At 35.4% G+C, this 14,630-nt stretch overlaps 2 protein-coding genes across 3 annotated transcripts; both read right to left on the bottom strand.

The window, feature by feature from the left end:
* Positions 1-876: 876 nt before the first annotated feature.
* On the bottom strand, positions 877-1,987 carry LOC133676149 (uncharacterized). The gene has a single exon (XM_062097753.1). It carries the CDS (start codon positions 1,542-1,544, stop codon positions 1,149-1,151), a length of 396 nt encoding a protein of 131 aa, XP_061953737.1. The 5' UTR covers positions 1,545-1,987; the 3' UTR covers positions 877-1,148.
* A 125-nt stretch (positions 1,988-2,112) lies between these two features.
* On the bottom strand, positions 2,113-14,361 carry LOC133676148 (uncharacterized). 2 transcript variants are annotated; one of them, XM_062097751.1, is made up of 11 exons: positions 13,947-14,360; positions 13,743-13,811; positions 13,510-13,605; positions 13,213-13,337; positions 12,127-12,322; positions 11,238-11,413; positions 9,732-9,861; positions 7,947-8,107; positions 5,049-5,131; positions 3,741-3,849; positions 2,113-2,660 (listed from the first exon to the last, which is right to left on the bottom strand). In XM_062097751.1, the coding sequence occupies exons 1-11, from the start codon at positions 14,244-14,246 to the stop codon at positions 2,468-2,470; spliced, it is 1,638 nt and encodes a 545-aa protein (XP_061953735.1). In that variant the 5' UTR covers positions 14,247-14,360; the 3' UTR covers positions 2,113-2,467. The 2 variants fall into 2 exon arrangements, with proteins under 2 accessions (XP_061953735.1, XP_061953736.1); XM_062097752.1 differs by lacking the exon at positions 3,741-3,849 and having other exon boundaries at positions 2,370-2,660; positions 13,947-14,361.
* Positions 14,362-14,630: the final 269 nt, after the last annotated feature.

Here is a 14,630-nt window from a genome sequence, read left to right as displayed (position 1 = left end):
GTAGAGAATGATGTAATCTGGAATCTATAAAATTTATTGAAATTCTAATTGGGCTAAAATCATGCTATTTTGGGCTTGGCCCAAAATCCGCTTTTCATTGCAAGTGCTTGTGATCCCAAATTCTCAAGGCATGCATGACTTGTTCAAACGCACATTTGCACCTCACACCACATCTTGCTCCTAGAAAACTTGATATATAGTGTAAGATTAGAAAAGCTCATTTTTTGGTATTAATTTTCACCAATAAAAGCTGCTTCTTGACACCCCCCCCCCCAAAAAAAAAAAAAAACCAATAAAACCTGCAGCCAAACCATGTAAATGAACTCTTCAGGGGAAAAAAAAGAGTTCCAATATAGTAAATGATCTTGGAAGCCAATTTGTTGCGTTGAGGCAATTCAACCACTTAAATATCTGACATAGTAATGCAACAAGACGGCTGTTTCAATTATTAACAACAAAAAAAAAAAAACATTAAAAGATTTGTGATGAAAACACTATTCCTATGAATATTCAATCATCTCAAGTTTATGTGTTTGAGGCACAATACATAATCTGTTGAATTACTCCATATCCGAATTTGTTGAATATATATATATATATATATATATATATATATATATATATATATATATATATATATATATTTAGTTTAACGTGGGTGTCCGGGCCAACTTGCGCGCACCTCGACTAATCCCACGGACCCTGAAGTTAACGACCATATAAGCCTTCAGTGGCCATCATATAAGCAACCACAGGGTTCGAACCTGAAGACCACAGAGAAAGCAAACCTCTTGATCCCAAACTTTTACCACTGGCACCACCTATATAGTTTTGTTGAATATTTTTTACCTGCACGAGTCATTGCCACCACCTCTGTAGATATAAAAATCCATCTTTTCCTGTCTCCATTCAAGTAAACAAGGCGATATAATTGCAAAATCTAGCCTAAATACATTTGAAAAAAAAAAAAAAGACTCTTTCGATGTGACATGATTTGCCAAGAAAAAGGCCAAGAAACAAACTAGCCCAGATGCCTAAAAACATCAATCACGTTTACAAAGAGATACATCCTCTCAAAAAGTCAAAGGCTATGCTGTTTCGAGGCACAAATTTGAGGTAATCTCCAAGGATAGTGCTCGGGCAAAGTGTCAATCATTTTTGGTGGACTTTTTGATCTGAAACTGCAACTGCTCAACTCGATCAATAAGCTTCGTTACAGAATACAAGAGCCAGTAAAAAACCAACGCTGCAGCAATCAAAAGTGCGTTGCGTTGGCTCTTAATAGTGGACTTTTGGTGGCGCATATTCTCCGATGGAGAGCAGGAATTGAGGGTCTTACAAGAGGGCATCGTTTCATATTTCCAGTAGATGTCCATGACCAAGAAGAGGCAAATTGGCAATATTGAGAAGAAGGGTTTCAGGAGGGTTTTAGTTACAGACAAAAGGCCATTGCGTAAGGGGTTTAAGCCTGGGAGGGTTAAGAGAAGGAGCATCATGGCTTCTGCTCCAGCAGCATAGGCAACCGCTACCCATTCCAGTGCCATTGGTTACTGTTTGGTGAGAAGGAAAATCTACGAGAGGTGATATGGGGATTTTCTAGGAAAGATTGGATAATGAATCTTGAGGTGGGAAGACAAAATGTAATCATGGAGGGGATTATAAGGAGTTGAATCGGATTGCTTAACGCGTTTTAATGTCAGAGCTAGAAGTTCAGTTGAAATTTCAACGTTGCAATAACTTAATACTGAAGCAATGGTGTCAATGTCAGTCCATTTGCGGGCTCATATGCTTCGGTCTTCAATTGCTCACATGGCCGAATAAACTGAAAAAGAAATAGGAGACAAAAACATTGGGTTATTATCTGAAGTTGGTCTGCTGAATATGAAAGCCCTAGAAATTCATTTTTTATGCTCTGATGCTCCTAGGCATAGCCAGTTTGGTATCTTTTCAAACACTGTTTTAGACAATCATAGACATCATCAATGGTGACCATGCCCTGCTCTTGCGTTGACACAGATGGCTAGAAGTAAAACATAAGAGAAAGGGATCCCTGGTGATGAATCGGTACCATTAATTCTGGCTAAAAGTAACACATTCTTGATCAGTCCAAGCTCCAGACCTCAAATCACGAGGCTATCAATCCATTATTCAAAGTAAAAATGATGAGAATCACTATCACACTAAGTTTTGATTACAAGAATGATGAACTCCGATGAATCGGCAGACAGTGAAGTTACTTGTAAAACCAATGAAAAAATACATATACGGATAGGCTTGAGCTATTGAAAGCGGCATCTACATGCTAAGAACAATCTAATCTTCATGCCAGCCCTTGACGACGATAAATCTAAGGGAAAGATGCCAGGAAATAAATAAAATGCATCCGATCCCATTACATCTATTACAGGTATGGGCAAAGACTACACCTCATATCACGTTTCTCAAAAACATTGACCTCAGCCGAAAATCATTTCTTCCTAATGTTCTGTATATGCGAGGAATTGTTCCTTTGTATCTTTCGCATGGAGGTTAAAACACAAGTTAGAACTGAAACTGTAATTACAGACAACATGATGGAAAAATCCGGTTTGCCAGATCTCCACAACAGTGATGTGTTGGTCATGGTGACAGAGGCAAACCTTTCCCGTGATTGCTTTTGCCTGCAAATTCATAGTTTAAGAGGACAGTACGTAAGAGAGGGCAAAAAAACTACATGCTTACTACACAAACATCTGTTTCCTACAAGTTTAAAGATTTTGATAAACAAGCACCACAAATGTTCCTCTGATCTGTACAACTACACGAGCCCCGTGACTCATTTATTACTTGTACTGCTACTCATAAAAGGTATGGTTGAAAGCACTCACTGATTAACATAATGCACTTTATTTTGTTACCAGAAATTGAAGATATCGATGCCTTGCAATTAACCAAGCAAAACACAAATAAAAACACATCAACACCAATTCATTAGAATGCGACAAGCATTTACACCCATAATCTTTTTTTTTTTAGAATTTTTTCAACCATGATCCTCCTCATACATCAATCAAGTCCAGATCCCTTCATTGCACATTTGGAGGCATGGGTTCTCCATGTATGCCATGTAAATAAAACCAAACAACTAGATCTACAAGGTGAACAAAATTTGAGGCAGACATGTTTAACCAACATTCATGGCACCCTATGTGATGCTAAAATGCTCCAGTCCATGCCCACCCTTTCCTTTTCTAAATTTTCTAGTGCTACCTGATCTGGAGCGAAACATGTGCAAGTAAAATTCATAGACTGTAGGTGTAGGTGAGCAAGGACTTCATAGGACAGAGAACGGAATGAAAAAAAAGGCAACTTGAAATCAACAACATAGGTATAAGAGAGGACACGCACAGAAAGGCTATTATGCAACTATGGCCCCAGGAGGAGTTCGAAGAAGAAAATCTGGGCCTTTATCCTTCAAACTTTTTACAAAATCTGGCTGATCTCAAGACTAACACCTGCAAGCTTAGGTCGCTTGCAATGCTCCAGCCCATGCCCCCTTTCTTTTTCAAGAGTTTTGATCACAGAGATTCAGGGAAGTATTATATATCCTTCATTTATATCTTAGTGCTTTATTATTTATCTACGTTGGCATTTTGATTCAGCTTTATGATTAAAACATTATTGTAAGTGATATCACTCCTAATCACACACAACTTTATGCAGGCAGAATAGGAAAGCAATGTGAAGTCAGAAAAATATACCCCAAGAAGCCTTTAATTGAGTTCCATAGAGATGCAGTGCATTTGACCCTATGACCTGAAGCATTGTCTTTTGGATCTCTAATGTGATCCTTGTTGCTTTCAAATGTGCCTGAATGTGCAGATATGAAATGTAAGAAAAGGTACCAAATCTGAATAATCTCTACCACATTCCCACCTTCAAAGCAAATTGATAAACTACAAAGCATGGATCAAGATATGACTATGATACAATTTACTATAGATATGTTAGTGTGTACAAATAAACTCTTTATATAAACAAATTTATATTTGATTTGTTTTGTCTTCAAACACAAAATATGAGCCACTTCAAAAAAGCGTTAATCACATTAACAAATTGTGCTCAGATAATAAAAATAATCCAACCTGCTTGTGATATTATGATCAGCAACAATGAATCATCATAGTTAGAACTAAAAAAGAAAACAGAAAATGAGAACGAAGGCTTTTGTGGCAGTCAAACAAAGCCTGATGGGATTGAACACAACATAATATTGTCTATTCGAAAAATACTAAACTATGATTTATGGACATGACATTAGTGTTAACAGATATGGAGTGTGTTAAATTAGTTCAATCTAAAAAATCAAGAATCAAGGACAAGACTACATATATTTTGATAGTATATGTAAATGCCAAATCTTATGTACATGTACAATTTCTTGAGTAACCACCCATATTTTTGGCATTTTCTTACTTGCAACAAATACTTAATTTTATTGGGGGGAAAAAAAAGTGTCAGAGATGTTGACTAGAAGGGTAAAACTGAAAAAGTTTAAGAGTTGAGCTGAAAAGGAGGTCGAGGATGTGATTTCTAAGAAGGGATGCTTACAAATGTGCTATGATTTCAAGTAGACACCAGGTCTTGTCAATGCTCATATTAGGCTGAGCACAGCCACATGAACGTATGTTTCAGGTTGTGCCAATACATGTCAACTCAACTGGACATGAATTTTCCATAAGAATTCTTTTTTGGAGTCTACATTTTCTTTTTCCATCTACCAAAAGTTTTGCATCCCCAAAATTTCTATTTTTACCGAAGAAAAGTAAAGAATCTACCCTAAAATATCCTCCCTGTACTAGGCTTATCTCCTGCATTCCTCCATGCACTCCCCATTTATCCAAAACTATAATTGTTTCTTAAGAGTTGACAACCGCACATATAAGATGACTATTCTGACATGTTCCGCATGAAATTATACTACTATGAAGATCCTTGGAGTATCTACTTAAATGGTTTTAAATAAATACTATAACTGACAAAAAGAAAAGAAAAGAAGAAGACAATACCAGAGCTGTTAGAAGAAACCGCATGTTCCTTGCTGCAAGACTTGAGTGAAGCCAGTTCCTCGACAAGCGCTCGCTCCTTGTTACTGCAATTATCTTCAAATTGAGCTCATACAAAAAGTGTGCAACCACACAAAAGAGATGAAAACAAAGAAACCATGGCATAAACTCCCAACACAATCAAACAACCAATTCAAGCAGGCATTGCATATGATGGTACTCCTAGAGGTTCTATAATATCCACAATCAATTCTCCCAACAGTATATTCATTCAGAACCTAATCTATTTATAGGACACCCTTTTGAAAGAAGCTTTAAGATATTAAATGCTTTAACAAAAAGAACAAAAACAATCATGGGTGTCCTTAATTGACAGCTAAATCTTTCTGTACGATTAGAAAGAGAATGCCTGACATAATTTGCATATTTTTGAATCAAATTATAATCTTCAATCCAACTGTTTCATAACTGAAAATTAGATAGCTCATGTCAGAATCGACAATACTTATTAAGTAAGGCAATTTAGAGCAGACGTTCCCTCCATTGTTTGATTTTGTTCGGCTTGAGAAGATGTTGAACCATAAAGTTCTTGCATATAAAATACAGCTTTCAGTTTGAACCAATTACATACGGTTTGTTGAAAAATGATTCTGAACAGCAGCTGAAATTTCAACTTCAAGGCAGCAATTATCTAAAATGTCAATAATTCATCCAAAAAATATCAACATTATCTCTTAATTTAAAGTGATAGTATAGAATTCAAAACGAAAACAATTCACACAATATCAAAGAATAGCTCACTGATAAATCCTGTTCTATAATGAGAAGGTTGGACATAATAAACAATTTACACATCAGAGGTAATTTCAATTCCTCCAACAAAGTTATGGATATAGTGGTAGCCTCTTAATCATTATAAAAAAAGGCGTTGAGTCTCTCGAGCTTTCATATGGCCTGGTGAATACCAACAGATCATATTGTCATAATGATCAGGACAGTATTCATTATTCAACTACTGAGAAGTCCTATTATTTAAACAACTATACTTTGTCAATTAACAAAAACTAAAACATATAGGGAATTTACTGTAGCCATTTTCATTGTTCATGCTCTCACAATTCATTGTGGATTGTAATAGTGTATTTTTTAAAAAAAATCATTTTAGTCCCCAAACTTTTTCTTTCCACAATTGAGCCCAAATCAGCATCCATTGAATGATTTTTTGGGAGGGAGGATTGAATTGAAAGAAAGAGGAATGAAGTGAAAAATGCAGGTAACATAGGTGGTGACTTTGAAATTTGTTTCAAAAGTTCATTTCCGCCCCCTATATTTTTTAGCTATTAGGTGACCGGTTCCTATAATTTAAAAAAAAATACATTTTGATATCAAACTTCATTTTTCTCATTTTTTTAGTCCTTATTTGGGTTGAGGAGAGAGAGGGGGTCGCCGGATTCTGGCTTGGAGAGAAAACTGTCATTAGGAAAGATTTCAACCACCGGTCTATTTTTGTATCAAAAAGTTCCATATAATGAGGGGGGGTTGCGATTAGATGTTATTTTTACCTGAAAACACCTAAAAAAACATATCTGAGCTCAGAAAGATTTTTTGTTTCGGGTTTTGGGGTGGTTTTTGCGTTTTGGAGGCCATGAATTGGTTTAACAAGGTTCATGGAATGTTTTCGAGGTGTTAGGGTCAAAAACGGGTTCAAAATGGGTTTTTTGGTAAAAAAAAGAACATCATTAAGCATCGTCCGCCCTATTAAACTTAAAAAAAATAAAAGCCCATGCACGAGCCTGTTCTTGATCGGGCCAGGCACTCGGTCTGGCTTATCGGGCCTAGTAACGCCTGGCCTCATTGCCTTTTTTTCAAAGATTTTATTTTTTTATATCAATGGCTTTTTTTACATGTGTTTTATTGAATAATTTTAAAATTTATATTTTAATTACTATCCCTTCTCTATGATTTTTTTTTTTTTAGTTTTTAGGCCTTTGTTGAATAACAATTATTTTTTAATTATATTGGGTGCGTTTAATTTTTGCATAGGTTGGTATGATTCATCTGTAGTTTGTTTTTTGTATATTTTATATAGATTAAATATTTTTAATATATGCAACCTTGCATAATTTTTTTTCTTTTATTTTATTCAACAAATTTTATGTGTTCATCTCTATTACAAATTAATTTTCATAAACAAATTCATTAAACACAACTAGGTAAATGACTCGTGTTATGATATTAAACATCTTGATCTGCATTAGTCTCTTGATTTTTCCAATTATGTTTTATTTATCGCTACTTAGTCTCTCTTTTTTCATTTATTTACACAATGGTTCATGATTTATTAATTGGATGCGTGCATAGGTTTTTCGATTTGCATTTATGATTTTTATGTTAAAAAACATGTTGAAAAATTCTACATGTTCAAGTTTTCTTATCATGTATTTGTATTTTCAATTTGATCCTTATTCTTATGATTTCTTACTTTTTTCCTTAACTCTTTTATAAAAATTTTATTATTTTTAATTTTACCCTTCAATCAAAGTTGATAGTGTATTATTTTTTATTTTTATTTTGATCCTCATTGATTGGTTTATATATATATATATATATATATATATATATATTCCCGTTTACTATCAATGTTTTTTTTTTCCCATATGATTTAAATAAGGCCAACTTATTTGTTTAGTTGGGACTATAACCCGAGTTATTAGATTTCTTTTGTAAAAGATAAATATGCACTAACAACGCCTAAATATTTTACTGGAAAAATAATGTGAACCCGCAGCATAGCGAGGGCACCAACCTAGTACCTACTAAATTAAATAACGTGTACAAACACTACAAATGCACATGTCGAATAAGAAACTCTTGAGTGTAAAGTAGAAAGAAGACTAAGACCTGATATCTTTGGGGATCAGAATGTTCACAATAAAGTGATGATCACCTCGAACAGAAGGTTTATTGATGTCTGGAACTCCCAAACGTGACAATTTTACAGCATCTCCAGGCTGAATCCCGGAAGGAATTTGAAGATCTTTCAAACCCTCGACAGTCTCAACCTGAAGTTATTTTAGATTCATATGTCAAACAACTTACTTTAAGGCATCCAAAAGCCATTTCTATGTTTCCAGAAAAATTCTAGAAAAACGCACACATTTCAACCCCATCCCTCATTTGAATGATGAAGAAAGGCAGAAAAGGAGGTAAAGAAAAGAAAAACACGGGCCATACTGAGGCCCCTAAGATGTATTCAAGAACTGAACCATGAAGAAGAAACACATTTTGCATGATACCAAAAATCCGTGTTTTTTGGTTAACATATACCAGGTCAAATGATCTGATTTAGAGTTACTTTTATGGCATAGAACTATGTCCAGCAATTCAGGTTTGATTAAGTAATCAGATTACTTTAAGAGTATGAACAGGATATGTTCAAGATTGCTATATCGTACAATTATTTCATACAATAAAATTGCATCTTGTAAGTTCCAACAGCATTTGTGGCAGACTGACAATTCAATATCAGGAAGAGAATCTTTGTTTGTGGATTATTATTTAGCCATTGTTTCAAATGAGCGTAAAACAGTCATACAAAAACAAAAGCAGAGATGACAATGGATAGTGCATTCCATAAATGATAACAATGGTTATTTATATGGTTATAACATTGGTAGCTTAAATGCCAGGCTTCTTCTTGAGGTCTAAAGGAAATTTCTAATATCTAAAGTACCAAAAATCACTACAACAGACATTGGCATCAAAATTGCCGGCCTCTATGGCAGGTATTCAGGAATTGAGGATTAGATGATGTCATGAGTTAAGCTCTAAAGGCCTGTTTGGGATTGTGGTAGCGGTTGTGGTTCAAAGTGTTTTTCGTTTAGAAATACATTAAAATGACGTTTTTTCATTTTTAAAAAATTATTTTTGAGATTAGCACCAAAACAATCTGAAAACATAAAAAAAAAATTAGCAAAAAAAAAAAACAAATTGAAATTTGAGGGAAACCGCATTCCCAAATGGAGCCGAGTCATACTTTGATTAAAAACTGTAGATGAGGTGAAATGATTGAAAATAACTCTTCAAGAAGAAAATTTTGACTGCACAACATGAACATGAAGAAGCCAACCCTACATTTTATGCCAAAAGCTTGATGGAGAAGCCATCACAAAACTCAAAATTTTACACTGGGTGCCCTCAAAAAACCATTTTCCTTTCCAAAACTTTCCACAAGACGATTCCTCATAAGAAAACATGAAGAAGCCAAAGTAACCATACTCTAATCTAAACTAGGCCCAATTGAATCTGAAATTATAAATGATGAAACAGCCTTGACTCAAAATGGCAAAATTTCTCCATAAGATTCTGGCATTGAAGAAAATGGAACTAGGAACATTGCTGTTCAACCAGAAACAAAAGATTGGAGCAAGGGCAGTGAAAGAATAAGTGAATTAATAACCATTGTCAGAGTTGAAGGAACATGTGATAAATTAGTATAGTGTGAATACTAATTTCTGACACGTTGATTTGTTATACATCCAGAAGCATTAAGTCATGAAATTATTAACTGTGAAGCTATAGTTTAGCACCTGAAAAATAAATGAGAAGCAATGCTTCCAACAAAAGAGTAAAAGATAGCGGATTTTTTTTTTAAATATCTAATATAAGACAAGAAACTATAATTACCTTTAAGACGGTCCCCAGAATTGCCCGAGTATAATCAACATTGATCTTTGAGTAAAGATTGAGACCATTTCTCCAAATCCCTTGTTTTTCATTGACATGGAGGCTTATAAACAGATCACCAGCAATGCCCCTATCAAAAGCAAATGAAGTGATGCTTCCAGTTTTAGATTTTTTTTTCATGTAAGACTTCGTTTTGCATCATAATATGAAATGAAGAAACATTCCACAGCTAACACAGTATAAATGAAGAGAAAAATCAATAGAAACAAAAGTTTAATAGGTAGCATGCCAAATATTACAAAAGAACCCATTCTCATTTTTGGCATAAAGAACTCAGCAACCTCAGCAAATACATTATATGTATGTAAATGATAACCTATATGGTGCATGCCCTAGTGTTAACCTTGTCCATTGCACATCAATTAGTGCAATCATTATATATCCAAACCATCCAAATCAATCTAAATATAGCGATTACAAATATTTTGTGATTCTACATTGCAATGGAAAGGGTTGCACTTGGATGTATAGGGATTAGGGATATGGACAAGAACAAAATGTAAAGAGATAATATATTTAAACCAACAAGGGTGGCTGCAAACTTGTAGACACAACCAGGAAGTTTGTCGTGCAGAAAGTATTAACAAGACCTGAATATGCAAATATTAATGTTTGACAGATGACCTACCAGTTTAAAATAGCCAGGAGAACCCAGAAAGTATAATGTAATATCAGCCTACAGTGGATGGAAAGGAAGATACGCTCAAAGAGAGATGGATATTGGAGAAATTCATATATGAATCTACAAATGCTGAGGTGATATGTATGGATTTACATTTTGAGGCACGACTCAATAACTCACCCATTTGGCCATTTTCTTTTTGCTTTTGATAAGCCAAGGGCCTCGGTATACCAACATCAAAAAGCTTCCTTGGTGCAGGCATTATACTCTATGCAGTATAAATTGCCTTTGTATTCCACTAATACCTTACGTAAAATTGGGTTTATGTTGCAGTCAGCCAACTCCATGTAGAGATAACGGTTAACTACTTATTATATCGGAATCACCACGCAACAGGTGGTGAATTTTACAAATGTATTTCTGGGATTTCTGTTTGAGGGAACACAAGTAGTCCCAAATCCCAACAGTAAACTCAAACCTCTGACAGTAAAGTTTCAAAAATTTATCTTTAAGGCTTTTGATATCAGGATAGCAGAATGGTCCCTTGCACTGTAATCCCAAACATAAACTAGTTTAGTTGTCAACGGTGAAGTTTTTGGGAACATGCATTAATTTTACATTACACTTGTTTAGCATTTCCTGATTCTTAGCATTGATTGATCAATTTCTTTGGAGCAGCTGAAAGAGCACCAAATGAGATGTAATCCAGCCTTAAGAGCAATGTAAGCGCACCAAAAGGGACAAAACCAAGCTTTACCTATCCACATGTACTGATGATACTAGTAAAAATATTTGATGGACATAATATCTTTATTCAATCATACCTTTTCTTGTTGAAACTACCCTCGCCCTGAATTCGCATTGTAGCTCCATCATTGACACCAGCTGGGAAGACCACTTTCATGCTTCGCTTTGACCTTATTTTACCATTTCCACCACATTTTCGGCAGTGGTCAGTAATCACCTTGCCTTCACCAGAGCATTTTGCGCAAGTAGAAACCTGAAAATCGCACAAGTCATCCATCCTTTACACATGAAAGGATAAAAGACTCACATTCCCATACCTAAAATGTATAGTATCATCTATACAGCATTATCAAAGAAAGGGAAGAGAATTGAAAAGGAATAAATGAGTCAAGGAAGTTTAAGTAACAAATTTTTTAATAAATCCTACCCGTCTGAGTAGTTCCTTGTATTAGTCAGATAAGGAAAGAGGCAAATACATTCAACTTATTCATTAGTTTAGAAACATGTCAGCTTGAGAACATCTAGACAATTGATTATAGATTTAAATGTGAGAAAACTAGAAAGTCAAATGATGAACATGACTTATTCCCAGCAGTAAAACTAGATAGGTAATCTGAATCTCCTGCTCTGAATTCTTTAAATGAAGCAAAGCCTCAGAGATAAAAGAAGAGAAAAGGAACACATATCGGTAGAGCTTCCTACTGCAGAGTACTAGTGTCTACTAGATGAAACTTGGTTTGGAGACAAATAGGTTAACAAATAACACTTCAATACTTGTTTTGCAACAAGACAGCACTTCACTGAAGGCAATAGCTGTCATAAATTTCATGCTGGCCCAAGGAGCAAAAGATAAAGAGATAACAATAAAAATCTGAAAAGATACACAATCACTGAGAACCCCCCCCCCCCTCTCTTTTTTTTTCTCTCTTAAAAAAATAAGTGTTGTCAAATAACAAGTCAAATTACCTGAGACATCATTCCAAATGGTGTTCTTTGAGTTTTCACCACCCCTCCTCTACCTCCACAATCAGCACATGATTTTATGCAGCTACTAGATTTAGCACCAGTACCACTGCAGCTATCACATGTCTCGAAAAAAGAAACTTCAATTTCTCGCTGTCCTCCAAAAACTGATTCTTCCAAGCTCAAATACAGATCATACCTTCAATATAAGACATTACAAATCATAAAAAAAAGATTATTCTCACAATTTATCATCATAAAGTACCTAGGGTATGATCCTTAAACATGGTCTCTTAAGTTGTTTACTCTATGTAGTTTTCCTCTGCTCATTGGCATATGGTAGATAGACTTGAACTAAATTTCCTTTTTCCTGTAAGTAATATGTTATAGGTTCAAGGGGCACCATAAAAGTACGTGACGGGGTGTGCAAAAGAAGTTCTAGGATAGCAAAGCCTCAATTGAAAGAAAATTTAAGAATTTGAGTGGGGAAAAGGAAATCAGCACCTGTGCACAAAGTTTAGCACCTAGCAAAAGTCAGAGAGATGGGCATGCTGATAAATGCATCCAGCCAAATAATGATAATAAAACCATCTTTAAGCCTGTAGAATGGGGTTCTACACTGATAGAATCTCCAATTGTTAACCCCATACATAGGTTACATAAGATAAATCTACATTGCTCTGCTTTTACACCTTCCAGACTTTCTTTCCAGTTTGCAAAGCATCTTTGCTACAGTTCTAGTATTGGCATTTCTAACCATAATTTGATACATCAGCATCTAAATCAAAGGTCACAATCACACACCAAAAAACAACTTGATATTCTTTCACCCTCTCCTATCCAGCTATCCTGAAGCTCAATAAGCTCAAAGACATATTAGTTAGTTAAAATCTTCTTCACACCCTGGGTAATCTTTTCATGGATTACAGATATTTTGAGAACTCAAAGTTCATTAACAAGATGGTGAATCATAAACTTCACTCATGTCTAATGTCCATTTTCTATACACAAATGCATCCAAGTATCAAGGATAAAAGCTACAGTTTTGGCGCATTAAATAGCAAATGGTGAAGAATGACGGATCAATACCGAATATCAAGATCCTGGTTTCCCATATTTCTGAAATTGAAGTTAAGCCCGCCATCTTCACCCCTTCCACCAAAAAACCCATCTGAACCACCAAAGAAGGTGTTGTATATTTCAAAAGGATCCACCTGAAAATGGTGAAACCGACAAGATTACAAACAAGTAACTAGCTAGTCAAGGTCCAGCACATTTGCATGCAATCCCCGAGCGTTAAGTCAATAAAAACATTGCTTTTCAAGTCACGTTAGTATGACAAGCAAGAATTTGCAGAAATGCATAAAGTTGATCCCATGATCTTACCCCTTGCGAACCACTGTCAGAGCCATCAAATTCTCCTTGCAAACCTGCCTCACCAAAGCGATCATATAAAGATCTTTTCTCATCATCTGATAGGACCTACATAAATTCTTCATTAACACCATGGAGGTGAGAGGCAAATCAATGCTACACTCGAAAATGGCATGTTAGTTAGGCTACTACAGGGTGGGGCCCACAAAACATACATGGACCAATAATGAAGTTTAGTTAGCTACCTCATAAGCAGCACTTATTTCTTTAAACTTGTCTTCAGCTCCAGCTCCCTTGTTCATGTCTGGATGATACTGTACATACATACCAAACCAATGACAGATAAGAGTAAATTTCAAGAAAATACCTAAGCATATCAAAATCAAATATAAATGAAATCCACACACACACACACACACACACACACACACACACAAATATAAAGAAACCTTGCGCGCCAGCTTTCTGTAGGAGCTTTTGATTTCTTGTAAAGTGGCATTTCTACTGACATTCAAAGTGGAATAATAATCAGCTCTAGCAGAAGCTGCTGCCCTTACAGAAGCAGTGTTGAAAAAACGATGGCCCTTTGCTGAGGTGAAATTGGGACTATGAAAATTGTTGGTTTTCAAGAAATGAAGAAGAGGGGTTGTGGAAAAGGAATTAGCAGGAATGGGTCTAATCGTGGGGTTCGAAATGGGGTTTAGATTAGGCCAAAAGCAGCAGGAGGGAGCTTGGACTACGACGGGCATGTTAGTGGTAGACAAGACAGGATTTTAGGGCATAATCATGATTACTACCTGGAGGTAAGGAAAACGATGATGATGGGACGAAGGAGGGTTTTTGGTTGCTCTAGTTTAGATGTATTCGGAATTAAATTCTAAGTGGCTGGGCTTTTGAGCTGCCCAAAAGCCATGTGGGTGGGCTGCTACTGTTACTATATTGCTGTTACCTGGGTTTCTTTCTTTTCACTTTACTGTTCATGCACTTCTTCTTTTTTCCTGCACTGTTTTTTTCTTTTTTTCCCCTATTCATGCTTTTTTTTTTTTTAGTTGTCCATTGCACTGTGTTATTTTCAGATGGTGTGTTATTTGACCCCTAACGTCTTAATAATTTATATTTTAATCCTAATTTTA

This window comes from Populus nigra, chromosome 16 (assembly GCF_951802175.1).
Source record: "Populus nigra chromosome 16, ddPopNigr1.1, whole genome shotgun sequence".
Taxonomy (NCBI): Eukaryota; Viridiplantae; Streptophyta; class Magnoliopsida; order Malpighiales; family Salicaceae; genus Populus; species Populus nigra.
Note: the sequence above shows the minus strand (reverse complement) of the source record. Positions and strands in the feature narration are given on the sequence as shown.